This window comes from Boleophthalmus pectinirostris, unplaced genomic scaffold (assembly GCF_026225935.1).
Source record: "Boleophthalmus pectinirostris isolate CB_2022bp ecotype Guang Dong unplaced genomic scaffold, ASM2622593v1 HiC_scaffold_1, whole genome shotgun sequence".
Classification (NCBI taxonomy): Eukaryota; Metazoa; Chordata; class Actinopteri; order Gobiiformes; family Gobiidae; genus Boleophthalmus; species Boleophthalmus pectinirostris.
Genome location: NW_026570970.1, coordinates 31,379,935 through 31,406,191, shown reverse-complemented (window position 1 = coordinate 31,406,191; position 26,257 = coordinate 31,379,935). Strand labels below are relative to the sequence as shown.

At 37.8% G+C, this 26,257-nt stretch overlaps 1 protein-coding gene across 1 annotated transcript in view; it reads left to right on the top strand.

Annotated features, from left to right (window-relative positions):
- Positions 1 to 758: 758 nt before the first annotated feature.
- Positions 759 to 26,257, top strand: part of LOC110158187 (inactive dipeptidyl peptidase 10-like) — a 71,420-nt gene continuing 45,921 nt past the window's right edge. The window contains exons 1-6 of the mRNA XM_055150268.1: positions 759 to 808; positions 1,951 to 1,960; positions 5,660 to 5,768; positions 5,850 to 5,945; positions 8,401 to 8,495; positions 9,308 to 9,382. Coding sequence (XP_055006243.1) covers positions 759 to 808; positions 1,951 to 1,960; positions 5,660 to 5,768; positions 5,850 to 5,945; positions 8,401 to 8,495; positions 9,308 to 9,382 — 435 coding nt within the window. The remainder of the gene's footprint in view (positions 809 to 1,950; positions 1,961 to 5,659; positions 5,769 to 5,849; positions 5,946 to 8,400; positions 8,496 to 9,307; positions 9,383 to 26,257) is intronic.

Sequence of the window (26,257 nt, the reverse complement as noted above, 5' to 3'; positions counted from 1 at the left end):
CCCATTTTACAGTGTGCAAATCATAACATAATGATCCTTATGTGTCATTACAGCTATAGCAGACACAAGCACAATAGGTCTTCTTTAAACCACATTATTGTTTTTTATGCTGTACAATAAATGGTCATGGTCACATTTTTATATAGCGCTTTTCTACCTTCAAGGCGCTCAAAGTGCTTTACATCAGGGAACCACTCAGACATTGTGTCCAAAGACACAATGACAGTGTTCATCTGTGGGAGCTGAAATCGAAACATCGAACTTGTGGGTCTGAGCGCTCTACCAGTGTTTATGTCAAGAGCAGGATTCAAACCGGCAACCTTCCCAAAACCTAGTCCAGAAGATGGACACTTTTTACTACACTGTACAATCTACACATATGCTTACATTATAAATATGCTTCATTTTCACTATAGAATTATTACTTATACTTGATTTGATTTGCATAACAGAAAAACATTATTTCTATGAAGATTCATATTGTTTACCAGGGTCACAGACTTTAGTGTTTTCATTTCAAAACAACATTAGCATACATTAACTCAAGTATTCTTTCTCATTTGAACTAAAACTCGTATCTGCTGTAATAATGTTTAATGGGCGTGTGTATAGTGCACTTTATAGTACAGTGTCACAGCAGGGAGAAATGACATCCACTTTCATTATATTCAAATTTACACCGAAAGAATACAAAAAAAACCCCAAAAAAACATAAGAGTCTGTATTTTCGAATAATGACACAAGAAAAACATGCAGTGATGTCTGAGTGGAGTGGTGCAAGTCAATGGGGCAGAATAGCAGCTATAAAGCGACGCATAGAAATGTGCCATATCATTATGACCACCGGCGGGTGATTGAGTAGGTCTTTATTAAGTGGAAAGTCAGGTGCAAGTGAACATTTTGAAAACAAATTTGAGGAGTTAGAGGTAAGCATAAGACCTTGTTTAGTCCTGGGCAAGATCTGGTTTAGACCTGGTTTAGTCTTGGATTTAAACTGGGTTAGACCTGGTTTAGTCCTTGGTTAGACTTGATTTAGTCCTGGGTTAGACCTGGTTTAGTCCTTGTTTAGTCTTGGTTCAAACTGGTTAAGACCTGGTTTAGTCCTTGGTTATAACTGGTTTAGTCCTGGTTTAATCTTGGGTTCAAATTGGTTTTGACCTGGTTTAGTCTTAAATTTAAACTGGGTTAGACCTGGTTTAGTCCTTGTTTAGTCTTGGTTTAGTCCTTGGTTAGACTTGGTTTAGTCCTTGGTTAGACCTGGTTTAGTCCTTGTTTAGTCTTGGTTTAGTCCTTGGTTAGACTTGGTTTAGTCCTTGGTTAGACCTGGTTTAGTCCTGGTTTAGTCTTGAATTTAAACTGGGTTAGTCCTGGGTTAGACCTGGTTTAGTCCTTGTCTAGTCCTGATTTAGTCCTTGGTTAGACCTGGTTTAGTCCTGGGGTAGTCATGGGTTCAAACTGGTTTAGACCTGGCTGGTTTAGTCCTGGTTTAGTCTTGGGTTTAAACTGTGTTAGACCTGGTTTAGTCCTAGTTTAGTCCTGGTTTAGTCTTCGGTTCAGACAGGTTTAGAGTTGGTTTAGTCCTGATTTCGTGCACCTCCTGTGGTTTTCCAGTCTACAGTGTTCAGTCTCTGTTTGAAGTGCATTATGCCGGGTTTAGTTTGGGTTAGTTCTGGATATAGACCGAGTTTGTTCCTGGCTTAGACCTGGTTTAGTCCTGGTTTATTCGTCAGTTGCCTACAGAGATCAATCCTTAAAAGCGCTCAGATGACAAAAGAAGACATCGCTGACAGCTAGAAACCCGAAAGCACGGTGCATCACAATGCGATTCGAGATGATCACAGGAGATCTTTACATGTGAATCCTCCCCAATCTGATACAGTAACCAAAGCACAAAATGACTTCCACGCGGGACTGTAACAGAATGCTAATAAACGAAAGCTGGGATGGGAGTGAAAAACTTGTGGGAATGAGAGGGCTGGGGCTCGGCATGGCTCCAGGATATTTATCTTTGGAATCGCGCTGCCAATTAAAGCTGTTGCTAAGCTAACTGATCCATAAACAGCGCGCGGGTTTGGAGGCGCTGGAGGCGATGTAAGCCAGATAGGTTTATTTACCGCGGAGAGACACAGGGGAGATAATCAGGAAACAAAAGAGCCAGATATGACAGAAAATGGGACGCAAATTGTACTCTATCTCCCTGCACTGCTGTGTTGTCGTACATAGAAATGGTTTATCAAGTCGCCCAAATGAACTTGTCCTTTTGGCACCAATTTGAGGCTTCATTATTGGTCTGCTCTTGTGGGAGTTGTTCTACATATTTGAATTTTCATAAGAATGCGTTGTTCGAAAATAGTTCTACAGTTGCGTCGCCTGCTTGGATATTATCAATGCATATTCTGGCTATATGCATGCAAATGTAGAGAACTCGTAATGTATATATTGTTTATTAGAAGATGGCAAAAAACAGTCAATGCAACACAATTTTGCAATACTGCCAAATAAACAAATGAAGCACTAAACTCTTATGAATCTTTATGAATATTTTGCATTCTGCATTTGAGGGAAATGTGTTACAAATGACTCATGATCATGATCACTCTTATACTATATTCTTATACTCTATACCAGGGGTCCTCGTACCCCGGTACCAGGCTGTAGGTCGTTTGGTAACGGGCCGTGAAAGCGCGAACCCCCCTCCCATATGCCACATGGACCGTCCGACTGCCCCCCCTCCCCTACACCGCACGGACTGTCCCCAGTCCCGTACAACACACAGACTGTCCTCCGTCTCGTACTCCGTGCGGGTCATCCCCTGTCCTGTACGTTGTGTGGGCTGCACCACTAAACCAGATCTGAACCAGGACTAAACCAGGTCTAAACCACGATTAAAACAGGTCTAAACCAGGATTAAAACAGGTCTAAACCAGGATTAAAATAGGTCTAAAAACAGGACTAAACCAGGTCTAAACCAGGACTAAACCAGGTCTAAACCAGGACTAAACCATTTTTAAACCAGGATTAAAACAGGTCTAAACCAGGACTAAACCAGGTCTAAACCAGGACTAAACCAGTTCTAAACCAGGATTAAGACAGGTCTAAACCAGGACTAAACCAGGGTCTAAACCAGGATTTAGCCAGGACTAAACTATGCCTCTTCCCATATAAGCTTGATCAAAATGCCCTTCATACATTATACTGTTCATTGGTTCTGCCTTATTTCACATTTTGTGTTAAAGTGTGGGGGAACACTTAACAATGTACATTTAATCCACTGATTATATTACAGAAACGAGCTCTGCGAATTATCCATAAAGTTGGATTTTTAGAACACACCCATAATCCTTTTATTCAATCCGAGCTCCTAAAGATTAGCCTGATTGATCAGCCGGTTTCCACGAAGTGAAACCATCTGTCCTCGCAGCATTAGGATTAGTTTGCTCGATGGTAGATGGGTACTTACTTGGTCTTGACATATGTAATGCACCAATCCCGTAGGAAGAATGGCAATAACGTCTTTCCCCTTGATAAATTTCCCCAAACATTCTCTTCCGGCTTTAAATCCCATAAATTGTTGCCAACACAGAATGTCTGGCTTCATCTACATCCATCTCGACCGCTTTGTTTACTGTTGTGCTGTACCACAAAAGGGACCCAGACAGGCGTTTGAGTTTGAGGTCATGATGCTGATTGGCCGGTGCGCGGTTTACAACTTCCAGGGTTCTTGCAAACCATCTAGTGTATTCCGATTCTTGACCTAGTCGCTGAAGAGAAATGAAATTGGGCATTAGGTGGTGCCAGCTTGGCTACCTAAACATTTCTGACCTTGTTAAATATTATACATTTGTAATTTTATTTAGAGCAGTCAACAGTTTACTACCAAGTAAACTACAAAGCTTGTTCAAAATGAGAGAGAGAACTCTTAGGTTATGTAACGTAGGTTGACCGTGAGCGGCTTGGGGTTCAGTGAGCAAGGTTAAAAAAAAAATCCAGACACAGACAGGTAGATGTGGTCCACGGTTTACTTTGTTTTCCAATCATTACAAAAAGTGCAAGTGCAAAAAAGTGCAGGGAGCAAAATGGAGGCAGGCAGCAGTTTCCTCTCCAGCAGTAGATCCCAGACTGATGTTTGAAGGCGCCTTTTATGCTGGTCCTACTGATTTTATAAAACTACTATGCTAAAATAGGGATGGTAAAAATTATCATTAGCTTAAAATCATAACCTAAACCTCCATAAAACAACCCAAAACCAGATAACTATTAATACCACCAACTATCTACATAAACACCCTAAAACCATACACCAATTCAAAATTTTAAAACCCATAAACCAATACGTTAGGTAAAACGTTAGGTTTTACCTAATGTAAAACCTCTGTACAAAATAATACACACGGTCCAGCCCGGAACCTTAAAAGAGAGAGCTTGTTTCCGGGGGACTCTATTAGCACCTGGACAGAAGATAAAAAGGGAGGTAAGAAAAAGCAGATCCACACCATTCATTAAAACACAATAAAATCCACTAGTAAACACATCAACACTTAAAACATTTCAAAAACAGATATTGCACTACTTCAATTTAAAATGTAATTGGTAATTGTCTCCTTTTCCTCCAGGGATAAGCAGCTTCCAATCAAAGTGCTAATGTGCCTCAGGATTAAAAAAAATGTAAAAAGGAAGGACAATAAATATATTTAAACCAACTGTGTGCAATTTTTTTCGTCATGTGCAAATATGTTAAAAGTGCTGTTTGCTATGAAAGTGCAGTGTTTTAAAGTGTCCTAGTGAAGGGTGAAGGTACTTAGTGTAGTTCTGGTAACAAACCACTGGCTTGTTTGTTACAGGGTATTAGAAAACTTAAAGGGTATAGGAATTTTCAGTGTTCAAACAACCCGTAAACCCGTAACAGTCTGGATACACGTCTCAAGCAACGCCAAAATATCCATAAATTCAAGTTGTTATATAAACAGATGGTCTGGTCACAATATATAGAGAGTAGGTCTTAATCTTAGAAGTACGTATTAGTTCATATAGTTTAATGTATAGTATCTGAATTTTTTTATTAGAAGAGGGGGGTGGGATTAAATACATTTTCTTCTTCCCTTTTTTGTGGTTATTTTTATTATGATTTCACTAATGTTACATGTTCCATTGTATAAGAATGTACATCTTTACTTGCCCAAAATAAATACATAAATAATCATGTTTTTAGCCAGTGCTTTTCCTTCAAAGCACTTTCCGGGACTGCTTGCCTACTTACTGGGGGTGAAGTGGGTTAAGTGTCTTGCCTAAGGACACAACAACAGCATTCATCTGTGGGAGTTGGAGTTGTTTTTTTTCATGCAGAGAGCGGGATTCGTACCGCCAACCTTCAGATCAGAGGATGAGCACTCTACTAGCAAAGTTATAGTCCTGTTCCAGATCCTGTTGCATTCGAACAGAACGCAGGAGGGACAGGCTCACCAAAAATAACAAATATGGCAACATTTTAATGGAAAAGTCTAGTTTGGCATTCTGATATTATGCCTTTATTGGCCAGTTTTCTTGGACTTTGGGGTAGTTTAATCTGCTGCTTTTCTCACTATGAACCCAAATCTTTATGCTACCTTTTAAAATATATATACTAATGTCTGTAATGTTGTTGTTTTTTTTGTTACAGGAGATTGGGGTGATTGGGAATGACAGAAACTGGAAGGGCATCGGGATCTCTCTGCTGGTGATCGTGGTGGTCCTGTCTCTCATCGGACTGTCCATCGTCGTACTCTCCAGAGGTCTGTATAGTACTACACTACTGCTTGTTTCCATATGCTTTTTTTTAGATCTGAAGTATAATGTGACTGTGTTTCTTTTAGATGATGGAGGAAAGCCCTTTGTCATTCCACTCACAGTCGATGACCTCTTTGATCCAAACTTCCAGATACACGATCCACAAACAAAGTGGATTAATGGTAAGACTAACTAACTAATTAATAGTTTTGTATATTAAGAAACTGACATATGCCAGAAAAGTTAAAGGTCCTAATATTACACAAACTTGTTATATTTATTTCAGTAGATTCAGAGATTGGAAATTCAAGGTCTGAAATTATCCACATTTTCTTTAAAGAGGTGATATTGTGCAAAATTGATGTATTGTGCTTTCTATCATGTTATAACGTTGTTCCCTCATCAGAAACATGCCTAAAGAGGTTTTAGATGTCATCCATGCATGTTTGAATAATTTAGTGATCTCTCCCGTGGCCTATTCGAACTGTCCTTACGGTTTAGCTGTAAGATTCTGTCCAATGCTCAGCTCTCAAGCCTGCATGCTCCCACACCACAATTCTCCAGAAACATACAAAAACATGAAAGAAAACTGTTAAGGGTGTAACAGAACATGTTTCAGTACAGAACATTTGATTCGCTGCAGGGCTGTGCACGAGCGAATTTGCACAATTTGTGTGTGTGTTTGCATTCCGACACTACATGTGCAGCTACATGGAAGGCTCAGGCTCTTTAATATTCACAAGGGAACTCGTCCATGATTGGGGTGGCAGTGTTTCCCGCAGTGCTTTATAGTTAGGGCAGCCGCCTTGTCAACACTTGCCCCCCACCTTGATTACGTCTGTCTGAACCATGTGAATCCTTTCAAAACTACAGTGTTGTTGTGCCGCAGCCTCACTTTCACCTTTTGCCGGAACGGAATTTTCTTGAAAAAAATGTATTTACTGTTTACAAGGAAGGAAAGGAATTTTATTAAACCCATTAGTATTACCAAGCAGCACTTTGCATTTATTTTATTTTCCTGTTTGTATAATGTTAAAACAAATTTTTAGTTTAATAAACACACAAATAAACAACAAGCAAATAGCATTTTGTTCCCATACTGTACCGAAAATGAACCGAACCATGACCTCAAAACCGAGGTACGTACTGAACCGTGATTTTTGTGTACCATTACACCCCTAAAAACTGTGCACCGCAACTTGACAAACATGATGCAATGTGCGGCAGCTTCATTAGCAGAATGCACTCTGCCTGTGTTGTGATAGGGCTCTGAAGGGGTAGTGACTTAACACAGAGACCAAAGGGAGAGAAGAGCCAATAGAAGTTAAACACGCTCCCCCTCTAAAGGTTTCCAACACTGAAACATGATAAAGAGCCTCACTAACCACAGCCTCAGAATGACAGAGCTCTCTGTAGATTTCCTACTTAGTCAAAACTAATCTTTGTGTCTTTTACCTATATTTCCCCATAGATTCTCTCCATTGTATTTCAGTGTGGGAGAGAATCCAGTTATTTTGGCTCTGATTGACACTTCTGTGCTGTTCAAATGACATTTACATGAAACCTGGGAGCCTGGATTGATTTAGTCCTGTCATAAAATATACCGTAAGGCCCCTTTGGACTGTTATAAGGTTTTCTCTAGAGTTATCTTTGTTTTATCTGTCAAGGTTTGAAGAGCACACGGCCTCTCTGTGCCAAATATTTCTTAAATGAATCTTTGTTTTGGCTGCTTCCTTCTTCTCCTTTCAGTCAGGCCCTCCATCTGTCCTTCATCTCATTCTGCGGATACAAGATTTGAGGGCTTTATCAAATGTTACCTTTTGTAATATGAGCACATTTCAACTGTTAAAAAGTTGCAGTAGAGACAATGTTGTAACTTTCTTTTATGGTCTACACTTGGTCTTGGTTTGGTCCTTGTTTAATCATGATGTAGACTTGGTTTAGTCCTGTTTTGGTCCTTGTCTATTACTGGTTTAGTTCTGGGTTTAGTCCTTATATTGATGTGGTATAATTTATGTGAATACTAAATTTATATTTTTAAATTTACACTAGAAGAAGCCAGCTAAACAGTTACTGTTAATGCTTTTATGCCCAAACACCACTCCTAAAACTATTCACTTTCAAAATTCTGATTTAAATTTCAAATGAGATACAATTTTGAGTTCATTTTTTTCCATGAAACCTTAAAGAAGACATCCTATATAGTTATATGTTATAATCTGCACATTTTAAATTGTGATATTCATTTAAAACAACAAAATAAAAGCAATAAATCCACTGATGTACATGATACTACAGATTAAAAAACTGCGGTGCCCAGTGGGAGCTGATGTCACTGTAAACATCGTCACAACAAAGAGCCAGGCAGTTGCTGACACTTCCGATGAATAGCTACAGATCACACTACAGATTATGAAAATAAAATAGGAGAAAGTGCAGGGCAGTGGTCGTATATTGGTGGCAGTGAAAATGACTTCTATAAAGGAGTATAAAGATTACTCAAACATGTTTAAATCATGTTAAACACATCTTAAATGAGAAGAAGAAACAACTATAACATGGTTAAAAACTCAGCAATTTTGAGTTGATTTGAACAATAGATCTTCTTTAAACTTTTCCTCTTGATTTTTGTTGTAGATGAGGAGGTGATCTTCAGGTCATGGGACGGCACTGTGTGGAGAGCAAATATTCACAACAATGAAACCAGCCTCCTGCTCAGAAACACCACTTTTGTAAGTACACAATTATAGCAGTAGTAGTAGTAATAATAGTAGCAGCAGTGGGGACTTGGACTCGAGTCAGACTTGAGTCACTATTTTTAGGACTTGAGAAGCACTTTTAAATCTGAATTCTTTCTATTCTGACCGTAATGATTCACACTATGATCTTGTCAAAACTTTTAAAGGAAAAATGTGCATTTCTACAACTCTTATATACTCGATTAGATTTTTTTTTTCATATAAATTACAAAAATCTAAGCTATGTTTGGTGTTTTGGACTTGACTCAGACTTATGGGCCAGTGACTCGAGACTCGACTTGGACTTGCTTGTATTTGATTTGGGACTTGACTTGGACTTGAGGTGAAAGACTTGAAACTTACTTGAGACTTGTAAACCAACGACTTGGTCCCACCTCTGAGTAGTAGTAATAGTAGTAGCCTAAATAAAATGTATATTCTTGCTAGAACTTTTAAAATGTACTTAATGTACTTAATAGAACTGAAATAGTCATAAAAATATTAATTACAGAAGCAACATGATATATAAACTTTTCACTATTCAGAAGATCCATGTTTTAGTTTTGACGTGTCAATTGCTATGGCAACAGTTCTAATTATTCATCATTTTGAAATCATGGATATCATATTTATTGACACAAATTAATCACAGTGTTACCAGAATCGTTATAATCAGAAAGTACAAATATGATTAAACACAGATTTGTCATACGCAGTGGTTTAAGACCTCAGTTGTCATCCATAAGAGGACAAAGTCATATGTGAGATGTGCACACTACTCTAATGTTCTTTTTGGGTTTTTTTAGGCCACTTTTAAAGCCTCAAAGTTCTGGGTGTCTCCGGATCTGAGCTTCATCCTCCTGGCATACGACGTGAGACCGGTAAGAGCTGTATTCTCTTCTTTCTCTTTCTCTCTCTTTCCCTCTCTTTGTTTCTCTAAGTCTTTCTACCTTCCTCTTTTTTCTCTTTAGCCCCTCTCTCCCTGTCTCTCTCTCTCTCACCCTGTCACTCTCTCTCCATCCCTATCTCTTCCACTCTCTATCTTCCCTATCTCTTCCTTCCTCTCTTTCTCTCTCTCTCCACCCCCCCGACCCTGTCTGTCTGTCTCGTTTCCTCTGACCCTCTCTCGCTCTTTCTATATCCCTCAGTCTCTCTCTTTCTCTCTCTGTCTCTCTCCCTCTCACCCTGTCTCTCTCCTTCCCTATCTATCTCTCTCTGTGTGTCTCACTCATTCCATATCAGTCAGTCTCTCTCTGTCTCTCTGTGTCTCGCTCTGTGTCTCTCTCTCAGTTTGTCTCTCAGTTTGTCTCTCAGTTTGTCTCTCAGTTTGTCTCTCAGTTTGTCTCTCAGTTTGTCTCTCAGTTTGTCTCTCTCTCAGCTCAGCCCATAGTCTCTGTGTTGAAGAAAAGACTCACATAAAACCCAATGGCCCTGGACCACATGACCCCAGCTCTGCGTCTGATTGGCTCCTGTGGTCTGTGCATGGACCGAATCAGGATCACTCCATTCAGTTCCCAATCAACAACCAAAATGTTCTTTTCAGTATTCTCGCAGTGACCGATGTGCCTGGGCTCACAGTTTCAAGAGATCTGGTGAAAAAAGCATTTTATATTATTTTTTCATGAATAAAGTTGAATAAATGTTGAGTGACAATTAAGAGTAAGCATTATTCATAATTTGAGCAGACAGGAGTACTTCATGGATGTAAACAAGTCCTGGTGCTCTTCAGTGCGCTGATCACTTTCACTTCTGTGAAAAGAGAAGTATAATTGAAAACCATCTTACCTGTTTTTCATTTCTATTTATTTGGGGAAACAAATCAAACTGAAAATAGTAAAATGACTGAATGGATAAAAATGTTTTTGCCATACTGCAGTAGTAGCAGTAGTAGTAATAGTATAACTTTAACTTCTTAGTAGTAGTAGTAGTAATAATAGTAGTAGTAGTACTAGCAATAGCAATGGTACCAACAGCAGCAGTAGTAGTAGTGCTGCTGGTACTAGTACTACTATTACTGCTACTGTACCAGTAGTAGTAGTAGTAGTAGTAGTACTACTACTAGTAGTAGTAGTAGCAATAGTAGTAGCAATAGTAGTAGCAATAGTAGTAGTAGTAGTAGTAGTAGTAGTAGTAGTAGTAGTAGTAGTAGTAGTAGTAGTAGTAGTAGCAGCTGTAGTAGCAGTAGTATCAGTAGTAGTATTTATAATAATAGCAGTAGTAATAATAATAGCAGTAGTAGTAGGACTAGTAGTAGTAGTAGTAGTAGTAGTAGGACTAGTAGTAGTAGTAGTAGTAGTAGGACTAGTAGTAGCAGTAGTATGACTGCTACTACTACTTTAGTAGTAGTAGCAGCAGCAGCATCATGAGTAGTAGTAGTTGTAGTAGAAGTATCAGTAGTAGTAGTAGTAATAGTAATAGTAGAAGTATCAGTAGTAGTAGTAATAATAGTAATAGTAGTAGTAGTTGTAGTAGTATTAATAATAATAGCAGTAGTAATAATAATAGTAGTAGTAGTAGTAGTAGTAGTAGTAGTAGTAGTAGTAGTAGTAGTAGGACTAGTAGGACTAGTAGTAGTAGGACTAGTTGTAGTAGTAGTCGGACTAGTAGTAGTAGTAGTAGTAGGATTAGTAGTAGGACTAGTAGTAGCAGTAGTAGGACTAGTAGTAGTAGTAGTAGTAGTAGATTAGTAGTAGGACTACTAGTAGTAGTAGTAGTAGGATTAGTAGTAGGACTAGTAGTAGCAGTAGTAGGACTAGTAGTAGCAGTAGTAGGACTACTAGTAGTAGGATTAGTAGTAGGACTAGTAGTAGCAGTAGTAGGACTAGTAGTAGTAGTAGTAGTAGGATTAGTAGTAGGACTAGTAGTAGCAGTAGTAGGACTACTATTTGTAATTGCGCTGGATTGTGATGGTCATTTTTAAATACATCCATCTTCTTCTTCTTCTTCGTTCAGTAAAATGTTGACATGAAAACACATGTCAAACGCTGATAAAGCCACACAGGTCTGGCTTCTTTTGTGCACATCTTTATTGAACACCTTTTATCAGACCTCTTTTAGATCACACGATTTCAGACTCAGATAGGAGTTCCCATTTTCTCTGCAAAGTGAAAAACAACATCCCCATCCATCGTCCAATCAGATCGCCCGAAACACTTCCCCCTTTTTCCCCGTGGAGTTTGCTCTAAAAGGTAATATGGCAGAACAAACAGGGAGCAGGCGTGTGTCCCGGCTCCATCATTGGACATGGAGTTTACACAGGGAAGTCATCGCATTATCGGCTCCACCAAATCTGCACCACACGGATTAAACGCCGCCCAATCGTCCAACTCCAAGTCTGCTTTTCCAAATTTAAATCAGTCCAAGAGCGAATGGGTTTGGGATAAGGGCAAGGAAAATAGCCATATAAAAAATAAAAAATAAAAATAGCTGCGAGATCAGTCAAATCAAAATTTTAATTAGAAAATCGCAACAACTGCAATTATTTAAATGTGTGTTGTGTGATTTTTCTGGTGGAAGGTTTGTTAAATGCTTTTCTTTGTTAAGATGCTATTGCTTTGTTTGGAATGTTTCACAGTATGGTGTTAAATCTTTCTTTCTTCATGGCGACAGACCCAGACCAAGTTACAGGTCAGATCTGTGGAGAGGTCTACCACCACTCACAGTCAGAATGCCTGTATTTCCAGGTACTTGTGAGCTATAAATCTACCTGTAATTAAAAAATTATAAATAAATAAAAACAAAATAAGGTAGAGCTGATACATCTAGTCGGAGAAATGCATTTGACAGACCTTCCGCCAAAAAAGATACACAATGTTCATATTTCCATCTTCTCATGAAATTGAAATAGTAAATGCAAACCAACTGACAGTTTACTTGATTAACAGATTAATGATTTAATATTGTTTAGTTTTCGTAAGATTCATACTGCAAAAACCAAAAAGCACATTTTTATACAAAAGAGTAAAATGGGATAAGAAGTTGCATATATGTTTTATGAATTCTTTCCAAAAACATACAGAGTCTGGACAGGTCCAAAATAAGTGAGAGGTGGTTTCATTTTTCAGTTTGCAAAATGAACAGTTTGTGTCCATTGTCCTTTTAAGATGATTCTTTAGCAGATAACAGTGATGTAAAAGTTAGTAGCAGATTGCACTTTGTTTGTTGATGATGAGATTTACTCAGACATGTTTAAATCATGTTAAATACATCTTTGAGAGGGTGAATGAGAAAAAGAAACAACTACAACTAGGTTAAAAAACTAAAAATTTGATTGGAACAATAGGTTTGTTTTAAACTCTTCCTCTTGATTTTGTGTTGTACTCAGAGATTGTGAGGTCATGTCAGTAGATTTTTCCATGGAATATTGTCAATAGAGTCTGACTGCTACAGCGCACGAGTAGGGCTCTGTTTGGGAGGTGCACTTGTGGAGATAGTCACTCTTTTTCTGCTGCGACTCATTATAAGACAAGTTTAATTAAAGATGAAGCCAAGTAAGTTCCTTTTGAAAAGTTTTTCAAAGTTTGGTGTGCCTGCTCAAGCCGCCATCTTCGTGTGCTGGCCCTGTCCTGCCGCTTCCCCAGTTTAGGCTCCTGACACCACTAATGACATCACTCTGTTGCAGCAAATGAAATAGCGGCAGGAGTAACCCTGTCGTCATCACTGAATATATCTCAGAACGTCTAATAAACAAAACATGAACTAAAACGTGTTAAATGAATACTATTGAGTTTGGACAAATATCTGAATAAATGTATATTTTTGTTTACTAAAATAAAATGGCAAATATAGGTAGAGACTATTTTGTCTTCCCCAAATATTGGTTGTGACACGTCCCCACCATCCCTATGCAAACCTACACCCTTGGTTTTGTAGTGCTGCATAATGATCGAATAAAACTACTACTACTACTACTACTACAAAAAACAAAAAAAACACACACTCAAAAAATTAACCTACTTTATTTAAGATGCAAAACTTTTCCCACATTCTCAGCTGAAATAATTGGGATTCCTGTTTAACCAGAAGTGCAACCATAAAAAAGCACGGATAAAGAGCATTTAGAGACAAAAGTGGACGGGGCAGAATAAAGTGGATACGATTATGAAAATGTAAGATATTAGATATTTAAAAGTGCATTATGTAACTTTAATTTGACAACTCTTCACCTGCTTGTCTCCACAAAGATGTTCTTACTCCTCCTGGAATGTTTCACGATATGAAAACAGTATTATCGCCATAGAGACAAACACGTTACGATGCCAGTCACAGGTCACATCTGCGGAAAGGCAACCCTGCTTATAGTAAGAATGTGCATTTATCTGGTATTTCTGAACAAAACAAAAGTGACGTTAATTTAAAAAAAAAGATAAAAAAAAAAGACATTGTGGAGCACCTCACCGCCCCAAAGGTTACATAATGCACCTCTAATCTCACATTTTCAATACTAAAATTACAATTTGAGCAGATAGAAAGCCTCATGGTCCAACTGTGAGTATAACATGTAATCCCCGTGAAGCCGTGACAGTTTGAATCTAAAAATAGGCCCAGCTGTTCACACAAAGCTCCAGAACTCATTATGATTTCAACACACAGAGGTCAATGGAGCTCCTGTCTAAACAATGCACTGCTCTCCCCGTCAGGCCTGGCTTCACATCAGCTGCTCAAATCACTAGATGTTTTTGGATCCATTTCACTATGCAAATATTTAAAATTAGGCCCTCGAGCACATGGCGTGGTCGTAATAGGTATCCTCGGATATCGGCAATAAGTGCGTTTCATTTGTTTTGCGTGGAGAGGTGTGGAAATGTAGAGCGAGGTAAACTGCACAATAAATGGCTCTAATGAGATTAAACAGGACTTCCATTTTTCCTGATAGGATTTGCAGTTGGCACGAGCTGATTCTCTGGGACTATAAAGACGACACACGAGGCAGGGATTATTTGTCATTGTGACGGTGAGCCGGTTAGCACGTCTTCTTCAGACTTGTTATGCTAAATCTACTTTTGAGAGCTTTTGTCCATGGTATTGTTGTTTCTCTTCACCATTTACCCTCGTGAAGTTGCATTTAAAGTGAATCGTGCGTGTTTGAGCAATCTTTAATCAGCTATATTCAAGACACTATATTGTCCTCTTTATACACCTACTTCTCTGTAATCATTTCATTCTTCAATTTAATTTTCTTAATCAATGATACCTAGATTTTGGCAGCGTCAATTAAAATAAAATAAAATAAAAATCTTCTGAATGCTAGCATGATGTACAGTTATCTGTAGGAGGTGCTGATGCTTTGTTGTGATGACATTATCTCTGACGCAATTTTCTAATGTGGAAGTCAGCGCACTTGTTTCTTTTAAGTTGTTTTAGATTAATATTGCAAATTAAAATAAATGTGCAAATAATAACACAATAATCCACAGGTGTTATAGATTATTAACTCTTTATTGCTTGTCTCGTGGATATGTTATTGATTTATCTTGAATATTCCACAGTATGGCATTAAACTTCTTGCATTTATTCATTTGTATTTTTAGGAAAATACCTTGAAATTAGGGGTGTAATGATACATATATTCGGTGCAGGGCTGTGGATGAGTGAGTTCACGCAAGTTGTGTGTGCTTACTTTCTCTCACTACATGTGCAGCTACACAGAAGGCTCAGCTCTTGAATATTCACCAGGGAACTCGTCTGTGATTGTGGTGGCAGTGTTTTGAGCAGCGCTTTATAGTTAAGGCAGCCACCTTGACAACAATTTCCCCCCCGCCTTGACTGCGTCCCTCCAAACCACGTGAATCCTCTTAAAACTACAGTCGTCGCACCCCTTTCCTCACTTTCGCCTTTCTTTCGTGCTCCCTTAGAAATAGGGTGAACAGTTCAGTCACACGGGAGGAACTCGGAGTAGAGCCGCTGCCCGTCCACGTTGAAAGGAGCAGCTGAGGTGGCTCGGGCATCTGTTCCTCCTGGGCGCCTGCCTCTGAAGGTGTTCTGGGCATGACCCATCAGGAGGAGGCCCCTGGAAGACCCAGGATACACTGGAGTTGGAGTTGGAATTGGAGGAGTTGTAGAATGGGGTGAAGGAAGTCTGGGAGTCCCTGCTTAGACTGCTGCCCCCACGACCCGGCCCCAGATAAGCAGAAGAAAATGGATGGATGGATGAATTTCTTTCTGAATTCTAAAACATTATTATTATTATACAATGTTGTGATGCCGGCAACACAGCAACAGACAAGACCTTCCAGCAGAAAAGTTCCATCTGATTTATTTTTGTAAAACCCAAACTCACAACAGCAGTCGCCTCTTGGAGCTTAACAAGACCATTGATTTACTCAAGAGAAAGTTAGAAAATCCAACAATGAAACAGACATTGGTCAATAACAAAAGCAGATTAACCAGCATTCACAGGAAGCAAGCAAATGAATAACTGTCCCAGAGCGCCCCCTGTCCTGAGACCCTCCTGTTCAGTAAGGAAAGTTGGAAAAAGAGAAACCTGGACGAGAACCACAGTGAAGGAGAGTTCTAATCCTCCAGACAGGCAGGTTACAGATGTGTCCAGGACCAACCATTCATTTGCAGATCCTGCTCAAGACTAAAGGACAGAGGGGGACAAAAGTTACACAGCGTATCATTAAATAAGATCAAAAGTGTCACTGGGAGCAGGTGGAGGACAGGTTTGGTGTGAGTCCACATGTGTCCGTGCATGTTCAGCCATGGCTCTGCTCCTCTCTGGTCCTGTAGCAGAGACATGTTTATCATCGCCATGACAGCAGGCAGTATGGAGAGTAATGGTCCCCCTCCTTCTGTCTGCCTGCTGTTAGGGATTCATCATAGTCACCCCTGCTTTGTCCGGCTTTTTGCTATGGACACCTCGCCTTACAGAAACTCATACATCTTATGCTATACTGTGCATATCCTGAAGACTATGTAGTTCTTTTTTTTTTTTTTTTTTTTACTGAAAATAGGAAAAAAAATCACTTCTGCTTTCTCCAGCTTTCTACTCTGGACACCTCACCTTACAGAAACTCATACATATTATACTATAGTCTGCATATCTTGAAGACTATGTGCTTTTCAAAACTGCAATTTCCAGTAGATAGAAAAAAATACAATGAGATAAATATAGAAACACACAAATGACTCCTGCTTTGGCCATTTTTTGCTATGGACACCTTGCCTTACAGAAACTCATGCATCTTATACTATACTGTGCATATCCTGAACACTATGTACTTTTTAAAACTGCAATTTGCAATAAGATAAATACAGAAACGCACAAATGACTCCTGTTTTTGCCATTTTTCGGCTACAGATACGCCACCTTACGGAAACTCCTACATCTTATACTATACTGTGTAGACTGTGTACTGTTTAAAACTGCAATTTCCAGTAAATAAAAAAAAAAATAATAATACAGTAAGATAAATACAGAAATACACAAATCACTTCTGCTGTCATACATATTATACTATACTTTGCGTATCTTTAAGACTGTGTACTTTTTTAAATGCAATTTTAGGGAAATAGAAAAAAAAAAAAACAACATTAAAATAAACACAGAAATACACAAATGACTCCTGCTTTCTCCAGCGTTCTAATATGGACACCTCACCTTACAGAAAGTTATACATATTATACTATAGTCTGCATATCCTGAAGACTATGTACTTCTTTTTTTTTTTTACTGTAAATAGGAAAAAATACAGTAAGATAAATACAGAAATACACAAATGGTTCCTGCTTTCGCCAGTTTTCTGCTACAGACACCTCGCCTTAGAGAAACTCATGCATCTTATACTATACTGTGCATATCGTCAAGACTATGTACTTTTTAAAAATGCAATTTCCAGTAAATAGAAAACATAACACTGTAAGATAAATGCAGAAATGCACAAATCGCTCCAGCTTTCTGCTACGGACATCTTGCCTTACAGAAACTCATACATATTATACTATAGTCTGCATATCCTGAAGACTATATACATCTATTTCTATCTATTTCTATTTACAACTGTAAATAGAAAAAAAACAAAAAACATTAAGATAAATATAGAAATACACAAATTGCTCCTGCTTTCTCCAACTTTCTGCTACAGATACCTCGCCTTACAGGGACTCATACATTTTATACTATAGTGTGTATATCCTGAACACTATGTACTTTTTTAACTGCAATTTCCAATTAATAGAAAAAAAAAAATACAGTAAGATATATACAGAAATACACAAATGACTCCTGCTTTCTCCAGATTTCTGCTACTGACATCTTGCCTTACAGGAACTCATACATATTATACTATACTGTGCATATCCTCAAGACTATGTACTTTTTGAAACTGTAAATAGAAAAAAAAATACAGTAAGATAAATATAGAAATGCACAAATCACTTCTTCTTTCTCCAGCTTTCAGCGACAGACACCTCACCTTACAGAAACTCAGAAATCTTATACTATACTCATGCATGTCCTGAACACTATGTACTTTTTAACTACAATTTCCAGTAAATAAAAAAATACAGTAAGATAAATACAGAAATACACAAAGAAATAATCACTCACTACTTTCTGTCTGGTGTCCAGTGCTTGTTTTTTTTCATCCTATATATAAGATTGCTGGTTGTCACACTACATTAAACACTACAACATTTCTTTTTTGTCATCTATTCTCTAAAAATACCAAATTGTGATGAATGTTACAGCTTTTGTCCTTCAAATTACATTTACTTCAAATTGTAACTCACATGGTCACTCTTAAAGGGCCCATATTGCACTACTTTTACTAACACTATATTATATGTTGTTTCATCATCACAAACATACCTGGGGTTGTGTTTTTTTGTTCCATTCACACAAATCCTGCATATTTAGCCTGAGTTCTTCTCTCAAACAGAAAAAGCCTTCATAAACTCCATACAGCTTCACTAGAATCAGTTGGCTTATTTCTGGACTGGAATTTCCAATCTTAACTAAATAACCATGGAGGTAATCATGTAGTGGTAACTTGAAAATGACCACTACATGACATCATAAGGTGAAACAGAGCAGTTTGAGCTTTGGAGATGTAGACAGACTGATAATGCAGGATTAGTCAAAGATGTGTGAGTGAAACAAAACACAACTCCAGGTATGTTTTTGAGGAGGTAATAACATTATAACATGGCTAAATGTGACAGTTTTGCATCATATATAACCTTTATTCTTAGTATTCTTAGGGTAGTAGTATCCTAAAGTACTATTTTTATTCTTGCTTGACTTATTGCTTGGACCACTGTTTTGTAGGTACCGTATTTCTCAGACTATACAGCGCACTGGATTATAAGGCACAATATCAATAATGTTGAATTGTCTATTTTCATACATAAGGCACACTGGATTATAAGGTGCATTAAGCAAAACAAACGACGACACTTGAGACTGATCCTTAGCCCAGGCGTCCACGATCCATTGACAGATCTTTGGCGTAATTTGTGTTGCCTCTCTGTTTTAGTGAATATTTATTATGAATGTGAAAGTGGGTGGATCATTTAAGTTTGTTTTGGTAAATATGGAGGAATAATGAGTATCGATGCAACTTTGCACACATTTGTTTACATTTTACAGAAATGAAACTTAAAGCCACATGACTCATTTGCATAAACTGTAAGCGCTAAAAAACAGCTCACTCCTTGTGTGCTGATGCGGTCAGACTTACTCCTGACGGGGCTCCTGACTACAATAGCCGTAATGTCAATCAACCAAACACAACCAAAATTAATACATAAGGCACATCGGGTTATAAGGTGCACTGTCAATTTTTGAGAAAATTAAAGGATTTGAAGTTGGCCTTGTAGTCCTAAAAATACGATACTTCAGTAATATTATTTTGAAATAATTATTACTTGAGTACAGCTGCATTACAAAATTCGCTTACCTGATCCTCAATTTGTCATATTTTATTGTTATCAACTTTTCATGAGACCGTCAAGGGCATTCCAGGTCATTTTAGTTCAAAGAGAAACTCAAAATATTTCCTAATCTTAGATGGCCAAAACTGAACCGAACTCAACTCTGCTCTTTATTCAGACAGGCCAGTGTTTCAAGAAAAACACTATATGTGTTATGACATCTTATCAATCATTTATAAAACATTCCACTTTTTATGGAGTCCTGGATTGAAAGCTTGTCATCTTCTCAAACAATCAGCCCCCAAAAAAGAAAAAACATTCAAGATCATACTCCCAAACTGTCAAGATGTATTATTAAAAAAAGAATTATAAGGTACAGCAGCAAATCTTTAGAGGTTAAATTGGAAATATAGGTCTTAAGCCCAGAAGATCAGAGCAGTGACATCGCACCATTGTTATGCTAATGCTGAAGCTGATTTGCATAAACACTAAGGCTTTCCGATCATTAGCCTAATGAAAGCTACAAGGAAAGAAACTAGACAGTATTGATTCACTAGCGTAGAGATAAAACATGCGCTTTTACGGTCAGCTTCCGACTCCAGGATCCGCCAAGAATACACATCGCTTTTATTGTAAATGAAAACGTATACAATATTCTTAAAAGACTAAATGTGCTTGTCAAAAACTGTTATTGTAATTTACTCTGCAGATAAGAGAGACACAAGACAACAACCCCTCCACTCCCAAAGATCTCTGTTTGCTCATTCAGACTCTGATCATGCTGGTCAAATATTACACACAAAATAAAATGGACTCAAAATAATCCAAATGGTGACCATTATAATAACGAAATACAACATTCTCCCCTACATTTTATGTTACTTTTTAAGTATCCTTGATTTTTTGGTCTTGTCTTGTTTTGTTAGTTTTTTTTGCTCTCTTGTGTAATTGACTGCACATCACCCCAGGTACTGTGTGTCTTGGATGTCCCTGGATTTGAACATTGAAAACAAAACAAAACAAAAGATATGTACACATTTTTATGAAGAGACCTATTATATCATATAATATATCTTATACTTATATATATCATATACTTAATCAATATTTTCAAATATGTTATTAAACTCAGAATTTTACTTACTTAAAGCAAACCTTTACTTTACTATTGAGGAAATGTATATATGTATATAACTCTTTCTCATACTATATATATGTATGTTTGAATAAAGACAACTGGTGCCAGTACTGAACCCTGAGGTGCACCACTAATAATGTTAAAGGTCTTATATGACACAAAATTGACTTGTGAGCTTTACCCATGTTATAAAGTTGTTACTTCATCAAAAACATACTTGGAGTTGTGTTTTGTTTCATTCACACATCTTTGAGTAATCCTTTGTTATTAGTTTGTCTAAATTTCCAAAGCTCAAACTGCTCAGTTCCACCTTGTGATGTCACAAGGTCACAAGGTGGAACTGAGCATTTTCTGTTTGAGAGATCTTCTGAAAAGGCAGGATTGTGAATGAAGTGTGAATGAAACAAAACACAACTCCAGGTATGTTTGTAGTAGAAAAAACACTGGGCACTGGCTACTGGGCAGTAGCTCAGTTGTGTCCTTGGGCAAGACACTTAACTCACCTTGCCCACAGTGTCTGTGTACACTGGTGTGTGAATGGGTGAGTGGTTCCTTACTGTAAAGTGCTTTGAGTGCCTTGAAGGTGGAAAAGTGCTATAGAAAAATGTGACCATTTACCATGACCAAAACATTATAACATAGATAAGAAAATGGTGTAATATGGGCGCCTCAGAGCAGAATTTTCACATATATATATTTTTATGTATTCGATTTTTATGGATTATATAAATATGGATTGTGTTTAAGTAATTTTTAAAGCAATAAAAAAAAAACTACTTCTCTCTTCATTTAATTTAAATTGTGCCATCTCCTTTCTTTCTTATAGACACTGTAGACCTTGTGACAAATGGACCATAGATTTCTGCAGAACTTTCTTGGATTCCATCTTATTATTGAAAAGATGAACAGACCGATGTGTTATTTATTATAAAACGTCCTTGAGATGCTATTAGTGCCTTTGTGTTTGTGGCCCATTTACTTCTGTTGAAAAATGTGAAATAAGTATGAGGAAATTGTCTGTTTGTTCAAAAATATTCAATAGAAGTTGCTTTTAAAAAGTCTCAGGAATTTCAGAATGATGTGATATTGTTAAGGTTGACAGTATTTCATCTGCAAAATGAAGCAATTAACCCCATTTAAGTATTATTCAACTTTTGAGATTAAAAATGAAAAAAATAAATAAATAAATAAAAATGTTGCTTTTCAAATTATCTACCATTTTTCCATTCTTGAATATTAGTTGGTTTATTTTTGCAGCATGTCACCTATTCATAAGGTTCATGTAAATTAATTAAATGCAAGGTTTAATAGTTTCTGCAGTACAGTGAAGTTTAGCTGACATATGTGTTTTAAATAAATGAAAAAAAAAAAAAAGCTTTTCCAAGAAATACCAGACATTTCAGAATTATTATTATTATAATTATTCAGCTTATAAGATACATAATACATAAATAAAATGTAACCAGTTAAACCTTAGCATGAGAGTCAGGGGATTTGCATTGGACTATAAGTCGCACCAGCCAAAAATGTGTAATGAAGAAGAAAAAACATATATAAGTCTCACCGGACTATAAGTTGCACTTTTTGGGGGAAATTTATTTTATAAAATCAGAGACCAGGAACCGATATTTCATCTTGAAAGGCAAGTTCTAGTAAAAACAATAGAACAGAGAACAACAGACTGTTAACGTCACATATGAACAGTTCTTCAGATAAACTATAACATAAACAACAGAACAGAACAAGTTTAACAAACTCTCCATCTCACTCCAAATCACGAAATCCATTGAATTCTTCATCTCGGTGTCACTTCTGAGTAACTCCATGACCTCCAGAGGTAAACAGAGCGCCGCTTCCTCTTCTGTGTAGCTGTTGTCAGACTCAGCATCAGTTCCAGTTTGAATTATTCTGGCTTTTCTGAATCCTGACAGGATGGTTTCAGTGTCACTGAAGTCCAGGCTTTGTCGATCCATCCATGACTTCCAGGAAAGTTGCACGCTGCACCCTCCCGGAGTCACAAGTTTCTCGCTCACACCAAACTTTCTTTCTGCTGCTCAGTTACCTTTTTTGGCTGCACATTTCACTAATTGCTGCTTGTAATTTGCAAAATATGATTTTATTTTTTGGGGGCATTTATGTTCAGTCTTCTCAGTCGTCTTCATAAGTTTGTTTATAGTTTAAATTTTCAGTGGTACAGAAGTAATGGTGCGATCGACTGACATGAGACAGACAGAACAGAGGCTCTTTCTGCAGGAGACATGCGCAGTAGAGCCAAGTGACAGTGGTACAGGAGTAATAGGAGCAGCAGATACTGACACACAAACCTAAAACTCCCTGTCACCAAGCAAACCATGAAAAAAAGTGTGACTTATAGTCCAAAAAATATGATAACAGTTTTGGCATAATTAAGGGTGCACTATGTCACTTTTCTAGTGAAAGGTTTGTCACTTGGGGTGTGATGCTAACTGAAAGCACTGCTCTGTTAGAAACTCTGTTACTCAAGTTAGACTTAATTTGAGATGATTTGTGTTGTTAAACAAGTCTCTCACACATAAAATTACAGTCACAAGTTCCCTAGCATTAGCCTACAGTTTTTCACATTTTTTGTTATAGTGAGGGACGACTGTACATGAATCTTGGAATTTAATTGAATTTGAAAACTACAATTACATAACATTACAAGATTACAAGAACATTTTGAGCTTTGGAGATTACTCAAATGTGTGAATGAAACAAAACACAACTCTAGATATATTTTTCACACAATAACAACATTATAGCATGACTAAGAGAGTCAATTTTAATATAGACCCTTTAAAGCCACATTCCGTTACAGTATATTTTAAAAGAGTATAGAAAAAAGCATGGAGAGAAAGCTAAGCCCTTAATGAATGTTTTGACTGTTTTCTAAAGCGCTCATTGTTAAATCGCAGCTTGTGTCCTTGCACCTGCTGATTTCAAAGTGTATTATAAATGTACACCTTTGTGGTTTGCTTTTGGTTTGAATTAAACCTCGGTTAGAAAATTCCGCTTCACACAGAGCTCACTCTTGTGCAATAATTCAAAAGGCCTGTGAATATGCAGAACTTTGCTTCAGGCGAGTTTGCACACTTTTAACTTGAGTTGCATATTACCTACACACTGCTGCTGTCGTGAGCTAATCTTATTTCACCTGATTTCATTGTTTGTTTGGGCTCAATGAAATACAGCACTTTTAAATATTCATCTTTCTCACAGAATTACCTTTGAGACTAAGTTAATTAAAGGGTCCATATAACGCTGTTTTCTGATCCACGTTAAAATGTTGTTTCCTTAAAAAACATACCTGAGTTGTTTTTTGTTTCATTCACACATGTTTAAAACACAAAATCGACATATTTAGGCTGAGTTCTTCTCTCAAACAGAAAACACTCTGGTCCACTGATGTTATGTGGTAGTATAATACATTTGTTTTAAAATTTTTTATCATTTGGATAATTTCCTTGAATTGCCTAGTTTTACTGAACTAAAGGCAATGGTGTAGTGAGAAATTCTAAGTGGGGGGTAAAGGTGCCAGCCCAGAATTTTATTTTATTTTTATTTTTTTCAGAAAAAGTATTATTTGATGTTTTTTTTTTTGTTTTTTTTTGTTTTTTTACTCAAAATGATGTGGAATCAAGTTATTAACATTCACGCCGTTCATAATCACCTACAGAACATAAATCATAGACTGCAACACATGAACCAGGACTGAACCAGGACTAAAACTGGACTAAACCAGGACTAAACCAGAGCTGAACCAGAACTGAATCAGAATTAGACCAGGTCTAAACCAAGACTAAACCAGGTCTAAACCAGGTCTAAACCAGGTCTAAACCAGGTCTAAACCAGGACTAATCTTGGACTAATCTCTTTTGAGAGAGAGAGGAAGAACCCCAAACCTGCGGAGCAGGGTGTACACATGTGTGTATGCTTAGCCCCGTGGGGCGCGAAGCTCTGTGCCGGTTCCTTCACCTGCGGCCACCTGACAGTCTACGCAGGCGCACCTCCGGGCCCGTCCCAACACTCAGTCCTGGTTCAGTTCTGTTTTGGACCTGGTTTAGACTGATGTTTAGTCCTGGTTTAGTCCTGTTTCAGTCCTGGTTCAGTCCTGGTCCCTCATGTCTCATATCACTATAGGACAGTAGTGCAGATTTCATGAGCCTATGCAGGTTGTTTTCACCATTACAAATAGCTCTGGTTTGACATTTAAGTTGTAGCTATTTTATATTTGTTTTGGGTTTTTTTTATTTGTTTTTTGCCCACTACACCCCTGACTAAAGGTGGAAGTTAGCTGTTAACATGAAAAGTACCGCTTCATGACATCACAAGGTGGAACTGAGCATTTTGAGCTTTGGAGATGTAAACACACTAATAATAAAAGATTCCTCAAACATGTGAATGAAACAAAACACAACTCCAGGCATATTTTTGATGAGGTAACAGCATTGTAACATGACTTAAAAATCCATGTATCATTTCATTCATTCATTTGTTTTTCAAAATAAAACCAAAAATAAGAAATTGAAAAAACAGTTATATTCTTCACTAATTGTCTCCAAAACCAAAATGAAAAAATTGATAACGATTCGTTTTTTTCAGTTTTCGGTTTTGAATTTAAATTAATAATGAAAAAAAAAAAACAGGTAAAGGTTTCCTGTGACTCCAATGCCATACTGAACCAGGACTGAACCAAGACTAAAACAGGATTACACCAGGTCTAAACCAGGACTGAGTGTTGGGACGGGCCTGGAGGTGCGCCCTCATAGACCTGATCAGGACTGAGACCAGGACCAGACCGGGACCCGACCAGGACTGAGACTGGGACCAGGCCAGGACCAGGATCAGGAACAGGACCAGGACCAGGACCAAGACCAGGACCTGGACCAGGACTCAGACTGGGACCAGACTGGGACTGACACTGGGACCAGACTGAGACTGAGACAGGGACTGAGACTGGGGCCAGACCGGGACCAGACTGGGATTGAGACCGGGACCAGACCAGGACTGAGACCGGTTTAGTCCTAGTTCAGTCCTGGTGTAGTTCAGTTTTAGTCCTGGTTCAGTCCTGTTTTAGTCCTGGTTCATTCCTGGTGTAGTTCTTATTTTAGTCCTGGTGTAGTTCTGTTTTAGTCCTGGTCCAGTCCTGGTGTAGTTCTGTTTTAGTCCTGGTCCAGTCCTGGTGTAGTTCTGTTTTAGTCCTGGTCCAGTATCACAGTTTAAGTCACAGAAACAGGAAACATTTTCTGTTTTTCTCCATTATTCATTTAAACACAAAATCGAAAACTTAAAGGTGAATATATAACTTTTCTGGTAGAGGGTCCACCAGTTGCTTGTCTCTATGGAGATGTTATTGATCTGTATGGAATAACAAATCCTCCATCAGAAAGGTTACATAAATGCACCTTTAAGGCTGGACCTGGTTTAGTCCCAGTTTAGACTTGGAGTACATTCACACTTGTCTCGATGTGATCCTCTTTGAACCCATTTTAATGAACTTGGGTTGGACCTGGTCTTGCCCTTGTTTAGTCCTGGTCTACATCAGGGTTTAATCCTAAAACTATGTGCGTGCAAGTGTGGATTTAGCCTCAATCGTCTTTCCAAATCAGTTTTACCCCTTTTATGAAATATTATGAAAACTGTGTAATCGTGTTCAATGAAAATTTGCATAAACCTGCCGACCCATCTGACCCTGGACTGCTGGTGTGAAATTATGAATATATTT